Source organism: Balaenoptera ricei, chromosome 9, assembly GCF_028023285.1.
Source record: "Balaenoptera ricei isolate mBalRic1 chromosome 9, mBalRic1.hap2, whole genome shotgun sequence".
Classification (NCBI taxonomy): domain Eukaryota; kingdom Metazoa; phylum Chordata; class Mammalia; order Artiodactyla; family Balaenopteridae; genus Balaenoptera; species Balaenoptera ricei.
This window is the reverse complement of record NC_082647.1, coordinates 104,620,978-104,644,593: the sequence shown is the minus strand read 5'-3', so window position 1 is coordinate 104,644,593 and position 23,616 is coordinate 104,620,978. Positions and strand designations below refer to the sequence as shown.

General features: G+C 43.9%; 1 protein-coding gene across 5 annotated transcripts in view; it reads left to right on the top strand.

Moving 5' to 3' along the window:
* The window catches only part of LOC132372127 (cytochrome c oxidase assembly factor 1 homolog), a 101,309-nt gene that overhangs the window by 63,011 nt on the left and 14,682 nt on the right, over positions 1-23,616 (top strand). For all 5 annotated transcript variants that reach the window (XM_059934221.1, XM_059934223.1, XM_059934220.1 and 2 more), the window contains 3 exons: positions 15,714-15,813; positions 17,942-18,090; positions 23,138-23,214. In XM_059934221.1, the coding sequence (XP_059790204.1) occupies positions 15,729-15,813; positions 17,942-18,090; positions 23,138-23,214 (311 nt within the window). In that variant the 5' untranslated portion in view covers positions 15,714-15,728. The remainder of the gene's footprint in view (positions 1-15,713; positions 15,814-17,941; positions 18,091-23,137; positions 23,215-23,616) is intronic.

Sequence of the window (23,616 nt, the reverse complement as noted above, 5' to 3'; positions counted from 1 at the left end):
TCACATGCCAAAAAACTCTACCCTTTTACTCCCCCTACATTTTATAGGGTTTTTTTGCTCACAATTTATATCTTATCATGTCGTATATCCATTAACAAATTGTTGTAGCTGTAGTACTTCTGTCCTTTAACCTTTATACTAGAGTTAAGTGATTAACATACCACTATGTTGGAGTTTTCTGAATTTGACTACTTAACTTTACTAGTGTGTTTCATATTTTCATATGTTTTCATGTTACTATTTAGTGTACTTACTTTTTAGCTTGAAGATCTTCTTTTAACATTTTTGGTAAGGCAGGTCTAGTGATGATGAACTCCCTCAGCCTTTTTTTTTTGGTCTGGGAACCTTTTTCTCTCTCCTTCATTTCTTAAGGGCCACTTTGCTAGATAAAGGATTCTTGGTTGGCATTGTTTTCTTTCAGCACTTTGAATATATCATCCTGCTCTCTCCCAGCCTGCAAGGTTTCTGCTTAGAAGGCCACTGATAGTGTGAGGAGGGTTCCCTTGTAAGTGACAAGCTTCTTTTCTCTTGCTGCTCTCGAGGGTCTCTGTCTCTTAATTTTGAAAGTTATATTATAATGTATCCTGGAGAAGTTATCTTTGGATTGAATTGTTCAGAGATCTATGAGCTTCAACAACTTAGATGTCCAAATCTCTCCCCATTTGGGGCAGTTCTCCGCCACTATTTCTTTAAACAAGCTTTCTGCCCTTTCTCTGTCTCTTCTTCTGGGACTCCTATAGTGCATTGTTTATTTCTTCTAATGGTGTCCTATGAGTTCTGTAGGCTTTCTTCATTCCTTTTCATTCTTTTTTCTTTTTGTTTCTCTGATTGGATAGTTTCAAATGACCTGTCTTTGAGTTCATTGATTCTTTTTTCTGTTTGATCTAGTCTGCTGTTGAAGCTCTCTATTGAATTCTTCAGTTCAGTGATTGTATTCTTCAGCTCCACAGCTTGTTTGGTACTTTCTTATGTTCTCTGTCTTTTTGTTATACTTCTCATTTTGTTCTTGTATTTTCCTGATTTCATTAAATTGTTTATCTGTGTTCTCTTGTAGCTCTCTGACCATCTTTATAACAGTTTTTTGAATTCTTTGTCAGGCAATTCGTCTTATCTCTGTTTTGGGAGGAGGTCAGTTACTGGAATTTTACTGTGATTTTTTTGTGGTGTCATTTTTCCTTGTTTCTTTCTGGTTGCTGTAGGTATCTGTGTATTTGAAGAAGCAGTCACTTCTAGACTTTATGGACTGACTTCACTAAGGAGAGACCTTCACCTGCAGGTGGGGGCCTACTGGACTGCGCTGCAAACCTGGGTCTAGTGGTGCAGGGTGCCAAGTGTATGGGCGTGTGGCACCTACAGGCCCCATGGGTGCATGGTATCTTGTCAGTTCAAGCAGCAGGAATCCACTACACTGACAACTGTGTGATCCTTGGTGAGAGCCAGAGGCAGTCCACAGTGTCTGCAAGGGCTCTTGAGGTCCTCAGCAGTGTCTGTAGGTCCAGCGGCTACGTACCAGGACAGGCAGTGGTGGTGGCCAGAGTTGGTGCCACGTGCTTGGCTGCGAGGCCTGCTGCAGGTGCCTGTGTGGGCAGGATTGCCTGCAGATACATGTGGCAAGGTCAGAGGTTCGGTAGCACGGTCAGGGGCCAACTCTAGGAGACCTGGCTGTTGGAGTTGACTTGTGAGCCTGTGGGAGCTAGCCACGGGGCATGCATGGTTTTGGAGCCGGTATCTGGAATCAAGGCTGGCGAGCATAGAGGTGTGGCCGCCGGGACTGTCTTGGGCACACGTGAGGTGCAGGTCAGTGACAGGAGTTGGGGCCTGCTCTGGGTGCCTGAGCAGCTCCGGGGACCTGGGCTGTCACCATACGCTTGTGTGGCTTCAGGGGCTTGCCGCAGGCATGTGCATGGCGTTGGAGGCCTGTGATGGGAGTTGGCGCCAGTGGCCTGCAGGGGCTGGCTGCCAGCATGTGCAGCTGTGCAGAGCAGTGACAGGGTCAGAGTCTTATGTGGGCCTTAGCTGTTGGTGTGCACACGTGTGGCTGCAAGGGCCACAGGGGCAGGCACATCGGTGGGGGTCCGCTGCAGGGGCCTAGGCTGGCGTCTTGCTTGCACGCAGCTGCAGCAGCCTGAGTTGGCTGCTGGTGAGGATCCTGGGCTCAAGCGGGAAGTCGGGGGAAGGAATGGGGAGGGACTCCAGCCCTGTTGTCAAAGTGAAAACCTGTGGGTGAAAATCTCAGCAGTGAAATCTGCAGGGGGTCTACAGCAGGCTGTGCTGCCTTTTGGTTTCTTCAGCTGTGGAAGCTACTGGGGTCCTCTATGGAGCAGTCTGCTGGGGTGCGCAGTGAGGTCCTCAGTGATGAGGGCTGCCAGTTCTGCAGTGTCCACCAGGCCTGTTGCTGGTGAAAGCTGCTGGGATCCTGTGCAGAGCAGGCCGCTGGGAGCTGTGTTACTCCTGCCACATGGCTGATACTGGTAGCCCCGGCCCTTCTTCCTGTTCCGAGCGCTCTCCATACCTGTCAGCTTTGCTTGCCTCTGGTGGGGTGAAACTGCAGCAGGTCCTGTGTGCAATGCCCTGAAAGGCTGGGGAAGCTAGTCACTCACCTGCTTTCCTTTTCCTGGCAAGGAGAACTCTCTCGCATGGGGGAGTTCCCTCTTGGCACTGAGCAGTGCTGGCCTGGGGGATGGGCTGGTGAAGGCAGAGTCAAACTTTCTTCTTACCTTTTTTGTGCAGTTTTCCTCAGGCTTTTTCATCCACTGTGTTGCGGATGCTTCTTCTTAAGTGGATTCCTGAGCTCTCCAGGAGCGATTTTCATTCACGGATAGCTGTCTGATTGTTCTTTGTTGGGAGATGGAGGCGGGGGTCTCTTACTCTGCCTTATTGGTGATGACATTCTGTGTTTTTTACCCACACCCCCCCCCCCACCTTTGGGGAGGAAAAATATTTTATGTACAGAGAATTATTCAGTGTGCAGTATTTGGGATCCAGACTTCTCTTGCCCAATATGGTGTTTCTAAGGTTTATTCTCACTTGTTCATTTTCATTGCTGTACTGTGTGTCATTGTGTGAACATACAACAGTTGTTTTGTTCTCCATTCCATCATTGAGGATATTCTTATTTGGGGCCTATTATAAATAACATGGCTAGGAACATCTTCTGTGTGCTTTTTGATGTATGTACGTATGTATGTTTTTCTATATATTTTGGAGTGGGGTTTCTGGGTTATTGGGTATGTATGTGTACACTTTAATAGATATTGTCAAACAGTAGTTTATGGTGCTTTTACTAACCTATACTCCAGCAGCAGTATATGAGAGTTCTCGTTTCTTTGTGGAGATGCATGTAAAGCTCTCACATGTTTAGTAATTATGTGGTAGCTGTTTTTGTTTTTATGACGATGACTCCCAGGTACTTTACTTAGGCACCTGGATTGGTTCTATCCACCGCAGTAGGGAATGCAGGAAGGGGAGAGCTGGCACGGCGGAGGGGAAGGTAGGGGAAGGAGCTCACTTGGGGATATGTGTAAGTGTTTAATAGAGGTTTAGTTTAAGCACAGAAGGGATGCCTGGCCTAGATATAGAGATTTGGGAATCATCTTAGCAGACCCAAATTCAAGTCATTGAATAAGATCTTAGGTGAAGATTGGGATGGGGACGGAAGTTGGGGGTCAAGTGGGGACATAATGTGTATTAGTTTGCTATGGCTGTCACGACAAAATACAACAGACCGGGTGGCTTAAACAACAGAAATGTATTTCCTCACCATTCTAGAGGTGTCATCAATTTTGGTTTCTTCTGAGGCCTGTCTCCTTTGCTTGAAGATGGCCATCTTCTCCCTTTGTCTTCACGTGGTCCTTTCTCTGTTTGCCCACATGTCTCTGTGCAAATTTCCTCTTATAAGGACACCAGTCATAATTGGATTAGGGCCTACCCTAAAGACCTCACTGTAACTTAATTACCTCTTTAAAGACCTTATTTTCAAATACAGTTACATTCTGAGATACTGGGTATTAGGGCTTCAACATATGAATTTTGTGGTGGGTGGAGGGGGAGGCAGTTCAGCCCGTAACATAGAATAAGGGGGAATATAAGACACGTAGAGGACTACAGATTGCAGTAAGGAACTTAAGAGGACTGGCCAGAGAGGTAAAAGGAGAATAGGTAGAGAGTTGAGTCAAACAAAGGGAGGGTTTCAGGGATAGTAGAGTCAACCACAAGCCTCGCAGATTCTAAATCTAATCACTGATACCGAATTGTTTTACTTTTCTAAATTCTTTTTCTAAAATGGAGGCTTTCAGTAGAAATGCTGAAGGAAATGTTTAATAGGGTTTGCCTTACTCATACTCACTTGCAAAATAGTTACGAATCAGAGTCTATTATATGAAGTTTTGGATGCCAGAAAATACTGAATATCTTCTTGCTGTGTTTTCACATCTTTAAGAGAATGGCCTTGAAACGTATTTTGTTCAAACAGATGAGACATCATGAGATTTAGAAATCCTAGTTTACTATTTAAAGCTTATTCTACAAGACTGTTTTATCATTTCTAAATTCTAACTGCACTGTAGTCTTGAATGCTCAAAATATTTGTGAGGAGGTTTAAGGATAATGATAAATTCTGTGAAATCACTCTGCTACGTGCCTTGTCCTTCACCCTTGTTGTTGTGCTTCATATCGGACATCTGTTCACTTCTTTGCGTCTCCACTGCTACCAGCTAGTCCAACTGCCATCAGCTTTGGTGTGGACTACCACAGAAGACTTCTAACTGGACTTCCTGCTTCCTTCTTGCCCTTTCTTAGAGAAACCAAAAAAAACCCCCAAAACAAAAAACCAAGCCAGAGCATGTCATCCCCTGATTGAAATCTTCAGCAGTTTCTCATTATACCTGGAATTAAATTCAAACTCAACACCATACCCTATAAAGATCTGTGTGGTGAAGACGCTGCCCGCCCTCATTTACCACACTAGCCTGCTTTCTGCTGCTTGAACAGACCAAGCCCGTGGCTGCTTTAGGGCCTTAGCCTGGTTTACTTGCCCTTCCCTGGGTTTTCAGATTACTCCTTCAGTCTCAACTCAGATCTTGGCAGAGAGGCGTTCCCTCACCCCACACCTAAAACTGCTCTTTCCCCCTTTCACTTCCTAGCATGTCACATGTATGTAGGTAGGTGAGTAGGTTAGTTTCGTACGCAACTGCAAAATCGTCCCCCCGAGTGGATGTGCACTCCCACCGGCAGTGGTTGCTCCACATCCAGCGTTTAGTGCTGTCAGTGTTTTGGATTTTAGCAGTTCTAATAGGTGCCTAATGGTATCTCATTGTTGTTTTAATTTGTAATTTCCTAGTAACATTTGACATTGAGTATCTTGTCATATGCTTATGTCATCTTTATGTCTTTGTTGAACTGTCTGTTCAGATTTTTTGCCCATTTTTAATTAGGTGATTCATTTTCTTATTGTGTTCTTATTGAGTTTCATGAGTTCTTTGTATATTTTGGATAAAAGTCCTTTATCAGATACGTCTTTTGCAAATATTTTCTCCTAGTCTGTGGCTTGTCTTCTCATTCTCTGGACACTATTTTTTCCAAAGTATTTATCACTAACTAAAACAGTCTTATTGTTTATTGTTTGTCTCCACCCACTACAGTGTAAAATCCATGAACAACTGTCTTGTTCTCTGCTGTATTTCCAGTGCACAACATGGTGCCTGGTATTTTGGATGCAGTTGACAAATATTTGTTGACTGAATGGATAACAACTGTTAATGTTTTTAGTTTGTTTTAGTCTTACTGAAAATGGCATTAAGCTGATTTAAGTTCTCCCATCTTACTTAAAACTCTGTCCAAATTTTACCATTTTAATCTTCAAAATTAAGGATAACAGCCACTTGTAGTAGTATGAGATGAATTTCCACAGTGGTTCAGATTAATTGGTTTAAGATACATAATTACTGATCTACACTTGCTTTACCCTCTCAAGAGTTGTACAGATTTATTCTCCAGGAAGTAGTCACAGGATTGGGTGGTGAGAACAGGAGAATGTTTACAAAGCCTTAGGGGACGAATGCTGCCTGTTAGACACTGGAAAATCTCACTGTGTTCAAATAGGTATACACGCATACACACGTACACACACACACATGCTGAATCTTGCAAGGTTAAAAAAAATTATTCAAATTCCCTGTTCTTGATTGCTTTTTGTTGATTGGATTTGTAAAAGATGGAAAATGATATGTTGGTCTCCTACTCTGGTTGTTTCCAATTTTTTAAAAAATATTTTTTCTTTAGTTGTTTATGGCTGTATATTTTAGTGTTATGTTGTTTGCCATTAATTTTTATAACTATTATATTTTTGTCTATTTTTATCCCAACTAATGCTTTTTGCCTTGAATTCTACTCTTTGAATATTTCCACTCTGCTTTGTTCTTGTATGAATATGCCAAGTCTTCCATTTTTAAGCCTTTCATTGCTTTTTAAATTTTTGCTCTTAGAAGTGACGTATATTTGAAGGAGTTGTTTTTTTAGAAAATCCTTTTAGAAAAGCTTTTAATTAATTAATTAATTAATTAATGTCTTTCTGCGTTGGGTCTTTGTTGCTGCACGCGGGCTATCTCTAATTGTGGTGAGCAGGGGCTACCCTTTGTTGCGGTGCGCAGGCTTCTCGTTGCAGTGGCTTCTCTTGTTGCGGAGCACAGGCTCTAGGCGCATGGGCTTCAGTAGTTGTGGGATGCGGGCTTTAGAGCACAGGCTCAGTAGTTGTGGCACATGGGCTTAGTTGCTCCGCAGCATGTGGGGTCTTCCCAGACCAGGGCTTGAACCCGTGTTCCCTGCATTGGCAGGCAGATTCTTAACCACTGGGCCACCAGGTGAGTCCCTAGAAAAGCTTTTAAAAGATGTTTTGGTTTTCTATTGCTGCATAACAAACCATCTCAAAACTTAGTGGCTTTAAACTTAGAACCATTTTGTTAAGTCTCATGATGTATGGTTGAAACAGCTGGATGGTTCTTCTGTTCCATGGTTATTCTGCTGGTACTGTAGTCATCTGGTGGCTCACTTAGACTGGAATGTCCATGAAGGATGGCTGGGCTCAAGTGGGATCTTGGAACCGTGGGGCATGTGTGTCTGTCTGTCTACTGTCTATCTGTCTATCATCTAGTCTCAGTCCTCTCCCTTACCAAGTGGCCTCTTCACTTACTCTTTTTATGTGATCTCTGTAGCAGGGCAGGGTAACCACACTTCTTAGATGACAGCTTGGAACGCCCAAGAGTGCTAGTGGAAGGCCAGGCCTCCTTCAAGCTGAGGCATGGAACTGCCACAGCATCAGTTTGGCCTCATTCTGTTGGCTGAAATGAGTCCTAGTGCCAGCCCAGGTTCATGTGAGGGGGTGTAAACACCAGGAGGTGTGGTTCACTGAGGGACAAATTGGGAACCTACCTACCACAGTATGAGAGTCTAAATCCTTCACGTTTATTATTTTAATTGATGTGATATTGTTCCTATGGCTAAGGCTTTCATTTCCTGTAGTGAATTTGCATCATGCTTTTAATTCTATTAATTTCTCTATCAACATCAAGGAAAATAATAGTACTTTTACCCCAGTTTCGACGAATGAGGCCTTCAGCATGATTTTACTTATATTTTATATTTATTATGTGGAATTTTAGGCCATATTATAAATTTATTTCTTTTAAAAAGTTTTAGATGTTTTCATTCATTTTGTAACTGTATAAACAATAATTATTTAGATCTAATTAATTTAATTGGTCTCAGTGCGTGCTGTCAGTCATAATATACCATTATTTCTAGGGAGTTTGGATTTATCTTTTGATGAAATGTCGTATATCTTAACTAATGTTTCAGGAAGGCTATGTAGATTATATAATACCTGAGTTCTTTCCAAATTTATAATGCCTTCCTCTGTCTTCACACAGTTTGATTGGTTATAGAGTTGTTGTTTTGGTTTTTTTTGGGGGGTGGGGAGGGGGCTTGAGGGATCTTAGTTCCCCGACCGGGGATCGAACCCCGGTCCCTGGCAGTGAAAGCACCAACTCCTAACCACTGGACCGCCAGGGAGTTCCCGGTTACAGTGTTTTTGGATCACATTCTGTGCTTCTCAGGAATTTATTGTTATTATTCCATTGTCTTTGGGAATTCATTGTCCTTTATGGGTATACCTTTTTAGGGCACTGGATTCTTCTCTTTTTTTTTTTTTTTTCATGTAATGTAAAGTTTTTGCCAGTGAGGGATGGTGAATGGATCTGGAACATGGTGTGTGTGCAGTTTTGTCTTTTTTCAACTTTGTCAAGTTTTCTTCTAGTATAATTTTGTTTTGTCTCTTCTTCCATTTAACAGCAATTACAATGATCAGGTTTGCTAGATCTTAATTCTATAAAATTGGCATTTGTCATTTTCTCTATTTTTGCTCTTTCATTCCACATTATGGGAAAACTTCTTGAATGTAACTTCCTCATTAAGAATTCAGCTTTTCTGCCATGTTAATTCTGCTGTTTTTCTCCAATGCTAATGTCAGGTCTGCTGTTGCATTTTCAAGTTTCCTTGAAATCTCCTTATCTGAGTTTTTCCCATTTCCTTCTTAGCATGATGTCTCTTTATTCCTGTTGTACTTGGTTCTTGCAGGCAGTGTCTTTCAATAACTAATTATGTGTCTAGATCAATGCTCTTTTCCATATTATTTTATTTCTTGGAGTGAATTGTTGCCACTGCCAGTCCTGTGTCTACTTACTGTGGGGTTGTACTGATTAGGATTGTAGTCTCGGAATGGATATAGAAAAAGAACTTCCGGATGGGGTAGGGCGAGTGGCTGTCAGGGCTCACCCACTCTGCGGCTGGCTGCCTGTTTCCTCATTGCTACAAACCCAGGAACTTTGGGCTGGGGTGGAGAGAGGCGAAGGGCTGCTGCACCCTCTTCCCATGCACTTCCTGGCAGCTGTGCTCTTACCCTTCAGAGGCGGGGCTGCAGTTGGCCACTGGAGTGTGTCTCTGTCTTCATTCACACTGTAATTAGTGGAAATTTCTCCCAGATTTGAGTAAATTGTTATTTTTCAAAGTAGGCTCTACTTTCTGTCTTTTCTTGTGTGTGTCTTTGTAGGTGTTTTTTTGTTTTTTACAATTAACTGCCTTTATTTTAAACTATATTTTTAAAATTTTATTTATTTTTTATACAGCAGGTTCTTATTAGTTATCTGTTTTATACGTATTAGTGTATATATGTCAATCCCAGTCTCCCAGTTCATCCCACCACCATCACCTGCCCTCAACATTCTTAACTCAGCTTAACCAAGGGGGAAAGTTGACTCGTGCCAGGGTGCTTGCCTGTAATTATCCTGAATTCAGAATAGAGATTATTCCTCTAGAAGCCTTCGGTTATTCTAAGACTTCAGAGCCAAAACTGGTAAGCTGGCACTAATGTTTTTATGCTTAATTTTTTAAATGCTTACCTTCTTAGTCTTTTAATTTGGGGGAAGGGGCTTCAACAACAGAAATTTATTTTCTCACAGTTCTGGAGACTGGGAGTTGGAGACCAGGGTGTTGGCAGGTTGGTTTCTTCTGAGGCCTCTCTCCTGGGCTTGCAGGTGGTCTCCTTCTTCCCATGGTTTTCTCTGTGCACCTGCATCCCTGGCGTCTCTTCCTCTTCATATGAGGACACTAGTCATAATGGATTAGAGCTCTACCCTACTGGCCTCATTTTAACATAATCACCTTTTTATTTTTTTCATTTTTACTGAGGTATAATTGACAAATAAAATTGTAAGATATTTAAAGTATACAATTGTGGTGATTTGATATACGTAACGAACGTAAACACTGTGAAAGGATTCCCTCTAACAAGTTAGTTAACAAAGCCATCCCTTAACATTTATTTATTTATTTATTTTTGGTGAGAATATTTATGTTCTTTTAGTTTTTAAAAAAATCTTTTATCACATTTACTTGGCATGCTGTTATACTTTTGGGTTTTGTTACTAGCCTTTTTTGTCTCCCTTATCTCAAATATAATACATTTCATTCTTTTAAAGTTTAGCCCTGTTTTATTTCTTTTTTGCTATTCCTACTTCTTAAATTCTGTTTTTTCCTCTATTGGTCTTTTTGGCTTTATTCCTTCCTTATTCTTTCACTCTAACTTTAATTCTTACTGCCTTAATTTTTTCATGTCTGTTTTCTTAAGCCTGATTCCCTCCCCTCCTCTGCCCTCCCTCCCCGTCATGGTTTCATTTTATAAAGGCTGGAAGGATGTGTAGTCTTTAAGAGTGGCAGTAGCTGTGGGCAGTGTCATTCAACAAATAGGGAAGACCTATCTCTCCTTCTCCTCCTTTTATGTCTCTTTGTTCTGTCTTGACCCCTGAAATTATGACTTGGGGATACAGTGGCACCTGTGAACTTTTGGAGTGGCTTTTGGACAGCACGTATCCCTTGTATGAGAAGCTGATTGTTCTGAAATCTGTGGTCTGTAATGTGTGTTTCGTCGCTCAGTGGAAAGACCAGGGCCTCCGGTGTCAGACAGATGCATGTCATAGCTCTGGTGTGGAATAGCTCCGTGACCCTGAGCTGCTGCTCAGGTGATTCTGATGTGCACAGAGGTTGAGATTGCACCACGGTACTGCTTCTGCTCTTGCCAGGTCAGATCCTGCCTGTGGCTGGAACCCTCAGGGGTGCTTCTGTTCATCGCCCTAGTGATATTCTGTAGGCCTCCTTCATCTGGTCGGGGACTCGAGGGGAGGCAGCCAGGAGGGCCCCCCAGCCCTGTGCCAGCTCCCGCAGCTGTCTAACAGATTGTCCTTTGGCTCTAGAAAGGATTCAGTACTTTGAAAAAAGTTTGTAGACCATTGGCCTTTGGAGGCTGAAGTCACCCTTCGTATATCAGAGCAGAGCTACTTAGGACTGCTTTCTGGAGAGACCTTGCCTGTACTTTGTTCCATCTTCCTGTGGCTAACCAGTCCCTTAATTTTCAAAATGGGTCACGACCCTTTCCTCTTGGTTAACGGTAAAGCAAAAAAATTCTTTTCTTAATTGGCTGTGTAGTAGACTAATTGAATTGAAGTTTCTAGCAGATTTTCACATCAAGTTTAAATATTTCCAGTTCTTATCAAAAGCTTAGTTTTAAAATGTCACATTCTTAGAGGTAGCCTAAAGTCTATCTCTAGTTCTACAGCACCTTTTTGAATTTTTTCTGTGAGATTAGGGCCTGCTGAACACTCTATTCAAAAGCTAGCTGACGGAGCAGGTAAACTGAAGCTGGTTAAAAAGGAGTAGAGACTGAGCCCCCTTTCTCGCCTCCCACCCCAGTCCCTTCACCCCGCTTTGGCACATGGAGAGCAGGTCGATCACGACTGCCTTACCTCTCCACGGAGTCAAGGTGGCCCAGCAGAGCTTCCTACTGAGTCTTCACTGCTTGGGACGCTTGTAAAATTCTGTTTATGTTTTTTTCGTGGACTGTGATTGTGGTTTTCATTATGAAATGTTATTAAAAAAAATAGTCATTTGAAAGTTATGAACTTAAAGAAAAAAACCTGGGGATGCTGTTTGTAACACCAGCCACTTGAGAGATTCCCGTTCTGAACATGGTGGGAGAGATCTTCCTCAGGCGTGGTGTGTCATTAGCAGGTGTGGTGTTCCTCCACGGATGCTCTGGACCCTGTAGATGCTGCAGCTGCCTTTTCTGCTGAGCAGATAGGAAGCTCAGCGTCAGATCCGTGGCCACCTTGAGGAGGTGTCCAGTGCGTGACAGTGTGCAATTCGGGACACTGACTTTACCCCAGCTGTGTTTCTCTTCTTAAAATTATTTTCCATTTGTCTTCCTTTCCTCATCCATTTATTTACTTCTCTTCTGACATGCATGTCCTTGTTAGCCCCATCATCCTTTTTGGAAGAAGCTGCTGTACAAATCAGCAAATACATAAGAACGATCCTAAATATTTTAAGAAACCACCCTCTTGATCCACTCTTATTACTACGCTGGTCTGAGCTCTTGGCCGTGTTGTCGCAGAAGTCACCTGGCTGGTCGTGCCGCATGCCTCTCCTCCCACCTGCAGCTCCTCACCTGCAGAGTAGACCCAGCTGCACAGGGCAGAGGGCCTTTCTGAGCAGTAACCGCCTCTATTTCTAGACCCATTTCCTGTGGCTCCGCTTCCGCTCCCCGTGCCTCTGCAGCTCTCGTTTCTGCCCCTCTGGTCTCCCTCTGCTTGTCATTTCTGCAAATCTGAAGCCCGCTTCCTACCCCTTCACCTCTTTCTGCTCAGAGTCGGTTTCCTCTGTGAAACCTTTGCTCATCCCCTCCAGGCAGGGCCGACCACTTCCTGGGTGCTGCTTCCTCTCTTGGTGCACACATGGGGGCACACCGACCGGGCTGCTCGCCCGTGGGCACCTTTGTGCAAATTAGAACAAGGCACTTTATACAGCTTCCAACTGCTGGAAACCCGTCTTAATGAGTGTGTGCGTCTAGGCCGTTTACCCTGTGAGTGGTGCCGTGTGTGTGTGTGTGTGTGTGTGTGCGGTTGTGCTCCGTGGCCTCGTCTGTGTTGGAATTTGTTTGAATTGTCTGTATCCCCAGCACCGTCTGTTTGACCCGGGGCAGGTCCTCAACAACCATTTGCTAATAAGCTAAAGGAAGAGCAAAGGTGTGAATACCTGCCACGCTTTTGTCTGGAAAAATAGCAGGGAAGGCATACCTGACAAGGCCTTTTGCACTGAACGTTATGAATATATTGTAATGCCAAGACATATATATATATATATATATTTTCGCATCTCAGTGTCTCTGAAATCACAGATATCTTAGTGTGTAATGGTGGGTGAGGGCACAGCCCTGGAGCTGGACTGCCTGGGTCTGAATCCCAGGTCTGCCACTTACACACTTATTTGTGTGACTCTGGGCGTGTTACTTAACCTTTCTGTGTCTCAGTTTACTGGTCTGTAAAATGGGGATGATAACAGTAGTTCCTACTTCATGGGGTTGTGAGAATTCAGTGAACTCTTACATGCGCAGCGCTTAGAATATCACCAGGCACATAATAGCAAGAGATAGGAGTGTTAGCTATTATCAGTATCATTAAAGGCTACATAGGCACTTAATATACTGTTGTTTCTTTCTAACCCTGAGATGCTGTTTTAGTCCACTGGAGTACAGCTTACATGGATAGCACCTCGTGTCGGTGTCTGTGGACTGGTCCCATTATATGTGCTGCGGTCCCACACCATCTCCCGCCCACACCAGTTTTCTGGTTGCTGCAGCAAAACATGCACGGTACACAGACAGGAAACCAGCAGGCTTTGTTTTTTCTTCTTAATATGGCAGAAGAGTAAGAGGGAACAACCAGGGCCCTATATAGATAAGGCTCCTTTCAGAACTTAAACTCAACTTCTTTCATGCTGTAAAGCTTAGACTGGTAAGAAATCTTGGCTGTGTAAAACTAGAAACCAGAGAGAATTGGGTTTGAAAAAGTGATTTTATTTATTTATTTTTTGGCTGCGCCGCGCGGCTTGTGGGATCTTAGTTCCCCAACCAGGGATTGAACCCAGGCCCCTCAGCAGTGAGAGTGCGGAGCCCTAACCACTGGGCCGCCACGCAAGTCCCTGAAAAAGTGATTTTAATGTAAAGTTTTTGATTGTAGGGCAACTTTCCTTTGATGATTTTCAAGGAAGCTGGGCTACGAAGTGGCAAAAAGTAATGGTTGTTCCGGGGCCAAGTTCCCCATCAGAAGCCTCCAGGGTGTCCTCAAGTTAGACAGTAGATGAACGTCGCTCCCCAGATAGTTGTGGGTTCGCCTGGTCTTCAGTGCTCACTTGTGGCTGCAAGGCCACGTGAGGGGATGGGGTGGCTCGTGTCTGAGCTGTTTAGGACGACCTTTCCCTCGTCTCTCATGCTCCCTTTAGCAACTACAGCCGTGCGGGAAGCCGTGCGTAACTCCTGCTGGCTCGCTGCCCCACCCTGTTGAGCTCTCCTTCAAGTTAAGCAAGATCTGACTACTGCATTCTTTGGAGATGCTCTGCTCGTTTTCCTTATGAGACTAAATGGCTTTTCCCAGATCACATCACTGCAATTGACTTGACCCTCAACTTTGAGAAATACTCTTACCTACTATGCAGCACAGCCGAAACTCCCACAGCAGCTGGAGAACACTGATTTGGGGGTTTGGCATCTTTTTCTTAGTTGAACAAAACAGTATATAAGTAAATAATACAGGGATGATCTGAAACTTCACCCTCTTTAATTCGATTTATCTAAACGCTGGATTTGATGATACTTCTGTGTAGAACTGGTCAACTTTAGCCCTGTCAGAGGGTGTGTTTAATGATCAGTTCCCAGAAAGAGTATCCACGTGAGGAACTTTCTCCAACAGTCCTTCTTCCCTTCAGGACTCACTTACCTTCAGGTTTCGGAAATGATAGGTAGGCAGTTGTTCTTACTCTCCGTATTCTAGAAAGTGGAGAAGCAGATAGTGAGCATGTGTTTGCCTTGACTCAGATCAGCCAGTGGAGGCCCTAGCATTATCCCTAGCTCTGCACCGCACACCCCTTTAGGTCACATCAGAGGCTTTGTTTTCTAAAGAGGCACATACAATCTAAGGTTAAATATGCAAACGGGGACATACATACTTACGGTTATCTTTTCCTTTATGTAAACCTGGAATTTCCATCTCTGCCCAAAATCTTTTTTTTTTATTTTTTATTTTTTTGAGAAATGTCAGCAGAGAGGGCAGAGGAATTACCTCACCTCGGGTGAGGATGCCCGGATGCAGCCTGGGTGGCCAGAGCCAGCTGGAAGCCCACAGAGAACCTGACTCACAGGCGTATTCTGTGAGGTCTTTTTTTATTTTTAATTGGCTGTCAACATTTGGAATTCAGGCAATTTTACATAAAAGACCTCTTGCAAAATCGGAAGATCCATCCAGGCCTGGCCCACGTGGTGAAGTTAGCTGGAGCCGGGCTGGAGTTGCCCGTCGGCTGAGCCGCGTGTCCCTCACTTCTCAGGGTCTGCTCATCTGTGTGACTTGTGGGGCCCGGCGCGCACGTGAACTGTGAGTCCTCTAAGCCCGTGGCCGCCTCTGCTCTATGGCCAGGTGTCCAGCACGCTCCAGCAAGGCCTAGGGAAGGAGAGTAATTGGTGCCACCGAGACCCGCGTGCTGCCTCTAGTCCCACCTGGCCTTGGCCTTCAGGGGACGGGAGTTCAGGCCGGCAGGGTGGGCGCCCTGCATGTGCTGAGCTGTCTCCTTCCTCTCCGTCTCTTCATTCAGCCTGAAAGTCAGGACCACGGTGTCCTCATCCAGGCGGTGGGACGTTTTTCAAAATATGAAAGAAAGCAGCCAGTGAGCGCTCCGGCCCATTCGGAGGCTTACAAGCCCAGCTATTGCAACAAAAGGATAAGCTTCCTGTTTACCAGCCGGCGTGAGACAAAGTGGTTGTACTTCCTGGCCGTGCGGGACTTGGCACACACGCTGCGTTCTGTCCCTCAGGACAGCAGGGCTGAATGCCGGCTCTGTGCTCAGCCCTCGCCCCCATGGCCTGGGTCCTGGATGCGGGCCACCCTTGGGAGGGCACTTCGGCTTGGGCTCCAGAACCGGCCCTGGCGTTCTGAAAGGGAAGGCGGCCTCGCCTCCTTGCTGGCTTCCTCCTTAGCTTTCCTTTCCCTGTGGGGTCCAATCCAGGCAGAGGCGCTTGGCATGAACCTGAATCTAACCGTAAATTCACATCTTTTGTTTTTCAGTCTCTAGGAAGCAGGATGTCAGTGCTTCTGGGGAAACAGGTCTTTTTTACCGGCGTGGCGGCTAGCGGGGGCTGCGCCCTTTTGTACTACCTGATACAGAGTAAGTATCCAGTGAAGCGCCCGAGGCAGGGCCGCCTCCTAGTTCTCTTGCCCCCCATTCCTCCATCAAAGGAAATACTTCAGATGCTTTCAGCAGGTTAGAGAAAGAAGGAAAGGACTATTTTTAGAAGCCAGTACGCAGTTCCATTGGCTATAGCTTCCTTCTTATCCTCTAATCCCAGTTTTCCCAGGAGCCACAAGAACAAATCAAAGGAGTAGGACCCATTTGCATAAGAAGCCTCAAAAAAGCAAGATGGGCTTTCACTCCAGTGCACATGCAGTAGATCCATCAAGATTTCTGAGATTATAGAAAGAACAGAGGGAAGGGGGACACCAGATGGTTCACAGGTGTGGAAAACTGGCTCTTTCTCAAGTGTCCTCGGCCTGTTTGCCTTGCCATTCTCTGCTGTTGATTTAGTGGAGGACAGGACCTTGCGCAGCAGACTCTGGCAAGAGCAGAAAATAAAAGCAGTGTCCAGGCTGGCAGAATCCTGGCAGATGCAGCTTCCACCCCTCTGCACCCAAATTTGAATTTGTAAAGACAGGCCGCAGTCATTGTGAGCAGCGAGACATTTAAGGGCATTTCCATGCTACTGGCTGCGAAGCAGCGGCGGCAGTGTTTTCTGGACTGACTCTCTGTGGAGACCTTTTACGCCCGCCCAGCCTGGCTCCTCACCTTGACCCCGCAGCACTGCGACTCCCCGCCCGGACGTGCACTCCGCCCGCAGCCGGGCAAACTGGCCGCGGCCCCTCCGCCCGTCCTTCCCACCTGCCTTCAGGGCGGGCCCAGAGGTCTCCGAGTCTGGAGGTGGCCGGAGATGAGCGTTCCCGGGGATGATTCAGACCGGAACAACTCGGCCGCCCCTCCGCTCTGCCACAGGGACGGGGGCAGGACATGGCAGGAATGAGTACACTTTCGGTCAGGGGCCTGGCAGCCTCTCCCCTTTAGGAGGCTGGGGTCGGCGGAAAGCGATAGTCCAGTGGGCTCTGCAGCCAGCTCCGGCTCTACACTAGCTGTGTGGCCTTATGGGGGGGTCTGGCTTCTTCCTGGGCCTCGGTTATCGATGTGATGAGGGGTAATATTAGTGCCTGTGTGCGAGGATGTTGTAAACGTTAATCTCACAGCTTGGGGGATACTGAGAAATCGCTCAGTGAAGATGAACCGCCTGGACCCAGCCTCTGCTGCCCTCAGGGCTGGCACCTCGTTCATGCCTGCAGCACCCCCTTTCCCCTTTCCCCTCTCCCCTTTCCCCTTTCCCCTCTCCCCTCTCCCCTCTCCCCTCTCCCCTCTCCCGGGAAGCAGCACGGGAGGGGCGTTCTCCTTGGCCTCTGCAGGCTGGAGCCGCCTTTCCAGTCCATTCCTGTGGCTGGGCCTGCAGAGGGAAGTCTTTCTTGTTGCCGAACAAAAAACCTTACTTGGGAAGCTCACCGTCCTTTGCTCTCCTTGGGGCCGCTTGTCCTACCGTACACTTTCAGGGAGGTGCTTCCTGGAGTTCCTAGTAGCCTTTGGGCCAAGGATACCTGAGGCCGAGAGCAGTTTGTAAGCTTTATCTACATGAAATGTTGGCGTACATCTATAAACTTGACAAGTTAGCGTTTTCATGTCCTGTTGCGTGGCCTGAGGGTTTTGTTGTTGTGGTCTGTTTTATGCTGGTTTATCAGGACATTTCTCTTAGTGGAAGGAGCAATGTTCAGAAGTCAAGTCATAGATTCTGGCCCCAGCTCTGCCTCGGATTAGCTATATCACTTTGAGCAAGTCATGGAACCAGAGGACTTAGAACTGAAAGAAAAGTTAGAGAAGATCTGATCAGACCCCTTAGATGAAGAAAAGAGGCAACGAATGAGGTGAGGAAATAAGAGATGAAGAAATTGAGGCACAGAAAGGTCCAGTACCTTTCTCAAGGTCACCTGCCACATCCCTGCAGATGCTGACTTCCTATGTTTTGGTTTTGGAGTCTCTAAAATGGACAGTTCAGAGTAGGTGGTCCCTAATAATAATTCCACCCATAAATTTCATGTTTCGGTTTCCATGTTGTACATGGATTACATCATCTCACTTTCTAGGGAGAGTATACCTGACCAAGTTCAATTGAAAAAAAAAAAAAGTAACCATTTTCCTTCCCCCTTAGAAGCTTTTTCCAGGGCTTCCTATTACCAGTGGGCGTTGGAGCATCTGCGCAGTCACCCTGAGGCGCTGGAAGCTCTGGGCACTCCTCTCAACGTTCACTACCTCCGCCTCACCGACAAGTACAACTTCGTGGACATTGCCGACGCAAAGGTAACGTGCTCCCCCTGCGAACTGCAGGCCGGGTGCCTACTGAGCGGAGGAGGGGCTGCCGTCCTCCGGAAGGGGTCTTGGAGGACGCTGGAGAAAGATGTGGGATGGGAAAATCCACCACGTACAACTGCCGCTAGGTGGTACCTAGCACCGTTTAAAAAAGCATTATGGATTAATTTATTTTCATATAGTTTTCTTCCTTTCTGGGGAATTGATGTGGCACGGAAAGCCCCGTTTGTGCTCAGGTCGCCATCTTGAACGGGAGGTTGTAGAGAAATGATGAGTGGTGGTTTGCCAGTATTTCAGCTTTGAACTTGAAATACACCTAAACTCTAGTTTTAAAGCTTATTTCCATTGCTTCCATGGAATGCCAGTCCATTGTTTCAGCTGTATCTTCTTTTATAGTTCAACTGAATATAAGAAGTGTTGTTTTCTTCTGTTTAATATGTTTTGAGTTGGAGGAATGATTCTCAGTTGTGTGGGGAATGCAGAGATGCAGAAGGCTTTCAGGGAGTTGATAGTTTCAAATTCCAGCATAAGGCAGGGTGAAGCAAATGCCTTAGCAGAGGCCTGGGAGGGAGAGGTTAGTGGACTGGGAGGTGGTTGTCATGACAGGGGGGCCCCGCTGAGCAGCTGTACACGAAGGCACGTGGCTGTGCTCCCTGCCAGTGTGTCCTCCGCAGAGGTGCAGCTGCCCAGGGAGGGTGTGGGCAGGGAGAACGGGCTGAGGCAACCAGAGGACTGTGACATCGTCTTGTGAGGTGTGTGCACTTCATGGTGACAAGCAGAAGCCCTGAAGTACTTGGAGGACAAAAGTGAGCTGATCTGACCTAGTTTATTTTTTGTTGTTGTTTTTATTATTTTTAATGGAAATAGTTTTATTAGAGATATTTCCCCCGTAACTACAAAAACAATTCGTGCTCAAGTATTCTGATAAGGATAATTGATGATTTTTTAAAAAAAATTTAATTGACGTATAGTGATTCAGTCGTTTGTTCTTGCAGATTATATTCCATTACAGGTTATTACAAGATATTGAATATAGTTCCTTGTGCTATACAGTAAATCCTTGTTGCTTATCTATTTTATATATAGTAGTAGGTATCTGTTAATCCCATACTCCTAATTTATCCCTTCCCCTTTGGTAACCGTAAATTTGTTTTCTATGTCTGTAAATAAATTCATTTTTATTATTTTTTAGATTCCACATATAAGTGATATCGTATAGTGTTTGTCTTTCTCTGTATGACTTATTTCACTAAGCATAATATTCTCTAGGTCCATCCATGTTGCTGCAAATGGCAATATTTCATTCTTTTTCATAGCTGAGTAATAGTCCATTGTGTGTGTGTGTGTGTGTGTGTTTGTGTATGTATGTATGTATACATACCATATCTTCTTAAGCCAATTGTCTGCTGATGGGCCCATGGGTTGTTTCCATGTCTTGGCTATTATAAATAGAGCTGCTATGAACATTGGGGTGCATGTATCTGTTTGAATTACAGTTTTTATTTTTTCCATATATATACCCAGGAGTGGGTGGGATTGCTGGATCGTATGGGAGCTCTATTTTTAGTTTTTTAAGGAACCTTCACACTGTTCTCCATAGTGGCTGCACCAATTTACATTCCCACAAACAGTGTAGGAGGGTTCGTTTTTCTCCATACCCTTTCTAGCATTTATTATTTGTAGATTTTTTGATGATAGCCATTCTGAGTGGTGTGATACCTCATTGTGGTTTTGATTTGTATTTCTCTAATGATTAGCAATATTGAGCATCTTTTCATATGCTTGTTGGCCATCTGTAGGTCTTCTTTGGAAAAGTGTCTATTTAGGTCTTCTGCCCATTTTTTGGTTGGGTTGTTCGTTTTTTTGCTATTGAGTTGTATGAGCTGTTTGTATATTTTGGGTATTAACCCCTCGTCGGTTGCATCGTTTGCAAATATTTTCTCCCATTCCGTAGGTTATCCTTTTGTTTTGTTGATGGTTTCCTTTGCTGTGTACAGGCTTTTAAGTTTGATTAGGTCCCATTTGTTTATTTTTGCTTTTATTTCTTTTGCCTTAGGAGACTGATCTAAGAAAATATTGCTACAATTTATGTCAAAGAATGTTTTGCCTATGTAGTCTTCTAGATACTTTATGGTATCATGTCTTATATTTAGGTCTTTAAATCATTTTGATTTTATTTTTGTATATAGTGTGAGGGAATGTTCTAATATCATTTATTTACATGTAGCTGTCCAGCTTTCCCAGCACCACTTGTTGAAGAGACTGTCTTTTCTCTGTGGTATTTTCTTGCCTCCTTTGTTGTAGATTAATTGACCATAGGTGTGTGAGTTTATTTCTGGGCTCTCTATTCTGTTCCATGGATTTATCTTTTTCTTTTGGTGCCAATACCATGGTGTTTTGAGGCTTTGTAGTATAGCCTGAAGTCTGGAAGTGTTATACCTCCAGCTTTGTTCATTTTTCTCAGGGTTGCTTTGGCAATTCTGGGTCTTTTGTGGTTCCATATAAATTTTAGGATTATTCTAGTTTTGTGAAAAATGTCATGGGTAATTTGATAGGGATTGCACGAAATCTGTAGATTGCTTTTGGTAGTATGGTCATTTTAACAATATTTTTCCAATCCAAGAGTGTGGGATATTTTTCCATTTCTTTGAATCCTCTTCAGTTTCCTTTATCAGTGTTTTATAGTTGTCAGCATATAGGTGTTTCACCCCCTTGGTTAAGTTTATTCCTAGAGTATTTTATGTTTTTTGAAGTGAGTTTAAATGGGACTGTTTTACTTTCTCTTTCTGATATTTCATTATTAGTGTAAAGAAATGCAACAGATGTCTACAAATTAACCTTGTATCCTGCTACCTTGCTGAATTCATTTATTACTTCTAATAGTTTTTGTGTGGTGGTTTTCGCGTTCTCTATAATATAGAGTATCAGGTCATCTGCAAATAGCGACAGTTTTACCTCTTTCCTTCCAGTTTACATACTGTGTGTGTGTGTGTGTGTGTGTGTGTGTGTGTGTGTGTGTGTGAGATTGCTGTGGCAGAGGCTTGCAGTACCCTGTGTTGAATAGAAGTGGTGGGACTGAGCAGCCTTGTCTTGTTCCTGAATTTAGCAGGAAGGCTTTCAGCTTTTTACTGTTGAGCATTATGTTGGCTGTGGGTTTGTCATAAGTGGTCTTTATTATGCTGAGATGTGTTCCCTCTATACCTACTTTGGTGAAAGGTTTTATCATGAATGGTTGTTGAATTTTTATCAACTGCTTTTTCTGCATCTATTGTGGTGATCATGTGGTTTTTGTTAATGTGGTGTATCACAGTTGATTGATTTGTATATGTTCAAGCGTCCTTGTGACCCTGGAATGAATCCCACTTGATCATGGTGCGTGGTCCTCTTTATGTATTGTTGGATTCGCTTTGCTAATATTTTGTTGAGGGTTTTTTTGCACCTATATTCATCAGAGATATTGGCTTGTAATTATCTTTTTTTGGTAGTGTCTTTATTTGGTTTTGGGTGCTGGTGACCTCATAGAATGAATTTGGAGGTGTTCCCTCCTCTTCAGTTTTTTTTAGAATACTTTGTATGTTTGGTAGAATTCCCCAGTGAAGCCGTCTGGTCCTGGACTTTGTTTGCAGGGGATTTTTAAATTACAGATTGTTTCACTTGCAGTGATCAGTCTGTTCAAATTATCTGTTTCTTCTTGATTCGGTCTTGGCAGGCTGTATGTTTCTGGAAACTCGTCCATTTCTTCTGTGTTGTCCAATTTGTTGGCATATAACTGTTCATACTATTCTCTTATGATTCTGTATCTCTGTGATAACTGTTGTTATTCCTCCTCTTTCATTTCTTATTTTATCGGGGTCCTCTCTATTTCTTGGTGAGCCTGGCTAGAGGTTTGTTGATTTTGTTTATCTTTTCAAAAAACCAGCTCTTGGTTATACTGATCTTTTCTGTTGTTTTTTTGATCTATTTATTTCCTCTCTGATCTTTATTATTTCCTTCCTTCTGCTGACTTTGTTCTTTTTCTGACTCCTTTAGATGGTAGGTTAGATTGAGATTTTTATTTCTTGAGGAGGGTGTGTGTTGCTGTCAACTCTCCTCTTAGAACTGCTTTATGGTCCAGGTCAGAGTTGTGGACCAATTTGCTAGAAATAGTTCCCCCCTTTTAAACAGTGGACTCTTTTTTGTTTTTTGAGTTTTTTTTTTTTTTTCTATTTTATTAGGAAAGTTTCAAACATACAGAAAAGATCAAAGAATTTATGCTGTGGAACCCATATATCTGCTACCTGGATTCTGTAACTAATGTTTTGCTCAATGTGCTTTATCCCATACCTGTTTGTCTAGCTCTACCTTATCTGTTCTTGAACCTATCTTATTATTTTCAAATATCCATACACTTCACCTTTAAATACATAAGCCATATATATCATTAACTAGAGCTTAATATATTTTTTTGAGGTAAAATTTACATTCTGTGAAAGGTACACATCTAACTGTCCTGATGAATTTTAACAAATGCATCCACCTGTGCAACTCAACCCCCTACCTACATGTAGACTGTTCCCATCACCTGAGAGCTGCCTCATGCCCTTCCCAGTTGGTCCTCTCACATCCCCCCAGCTCCAGCAGAGGCACTTTCTGACATTTTTTTCCCAACCTAGTTTGGTCTAAGACATGGAATCATGCATTATATACTCTTGGGTAAGGCTCTTTCACTCTACATGTTTTTGACCTTCATCCATGTTGTTGCATATATCGGTAGTTCTTCTTTAACCGTGGATTTTAAAATAATCATTGCAAGTACTCAGAGCATTGAGTTTGGCACATAAGGTCTCCTTGCCAGATAGGAGCACTGCCATTGACCTCACCAGGCCATCCAAAGAGGGGCAGGGCATTTTAAGGGAGCCAGCTGGAAAATAAGGTGAATTCTTCAGCTAGGCTCCAGTTCAAAAACAACCAGGTTCTGTGGATAATCACTGGATTTTACAGGTTATCTCTTGAGAGGACAGCACTGTATCCACTTACGTCTCTCATTTTATACCCCCAGTTGAAGATTCCTGTCTCTGGACCCAAGTCAGAGGGCTATCTCTATGTCAGCTCATCCAGAGATGCCCCCTTTAAGAGGTATGATGGGAAAGTGGGTGGGAAGCAGGCAGCAGGAGGAGAACCTTCTGATGGAAACGATTTCCATTTTCAATTGTAGTTATATGATTGTGGCAGTAAGAATTAGTTTTTCAAAGCTTGAGAAGTTTCACAGCTTGGACAGCATGCCACTACTTGGGCTCTTAAGCTCAGTCCAGACATTTTATCCAGTGCACGCTACTGAATTTGAAGAACGTTACAGTGGTAGTGGTCTAGGTCTGCCATAACTTGATGCTATGTCACAGCTTCCAACGCTGCTGCCTCCGTCGTCACAAATGAATAGAGGCATGGGTTCCTGTTCCAGAATTATTCGTCACATTCTTTAAATAAGCTCTCTACCCCATTAATTGGCTTTTCTTGTCTGGTTGCCGGTAGCTACACTCA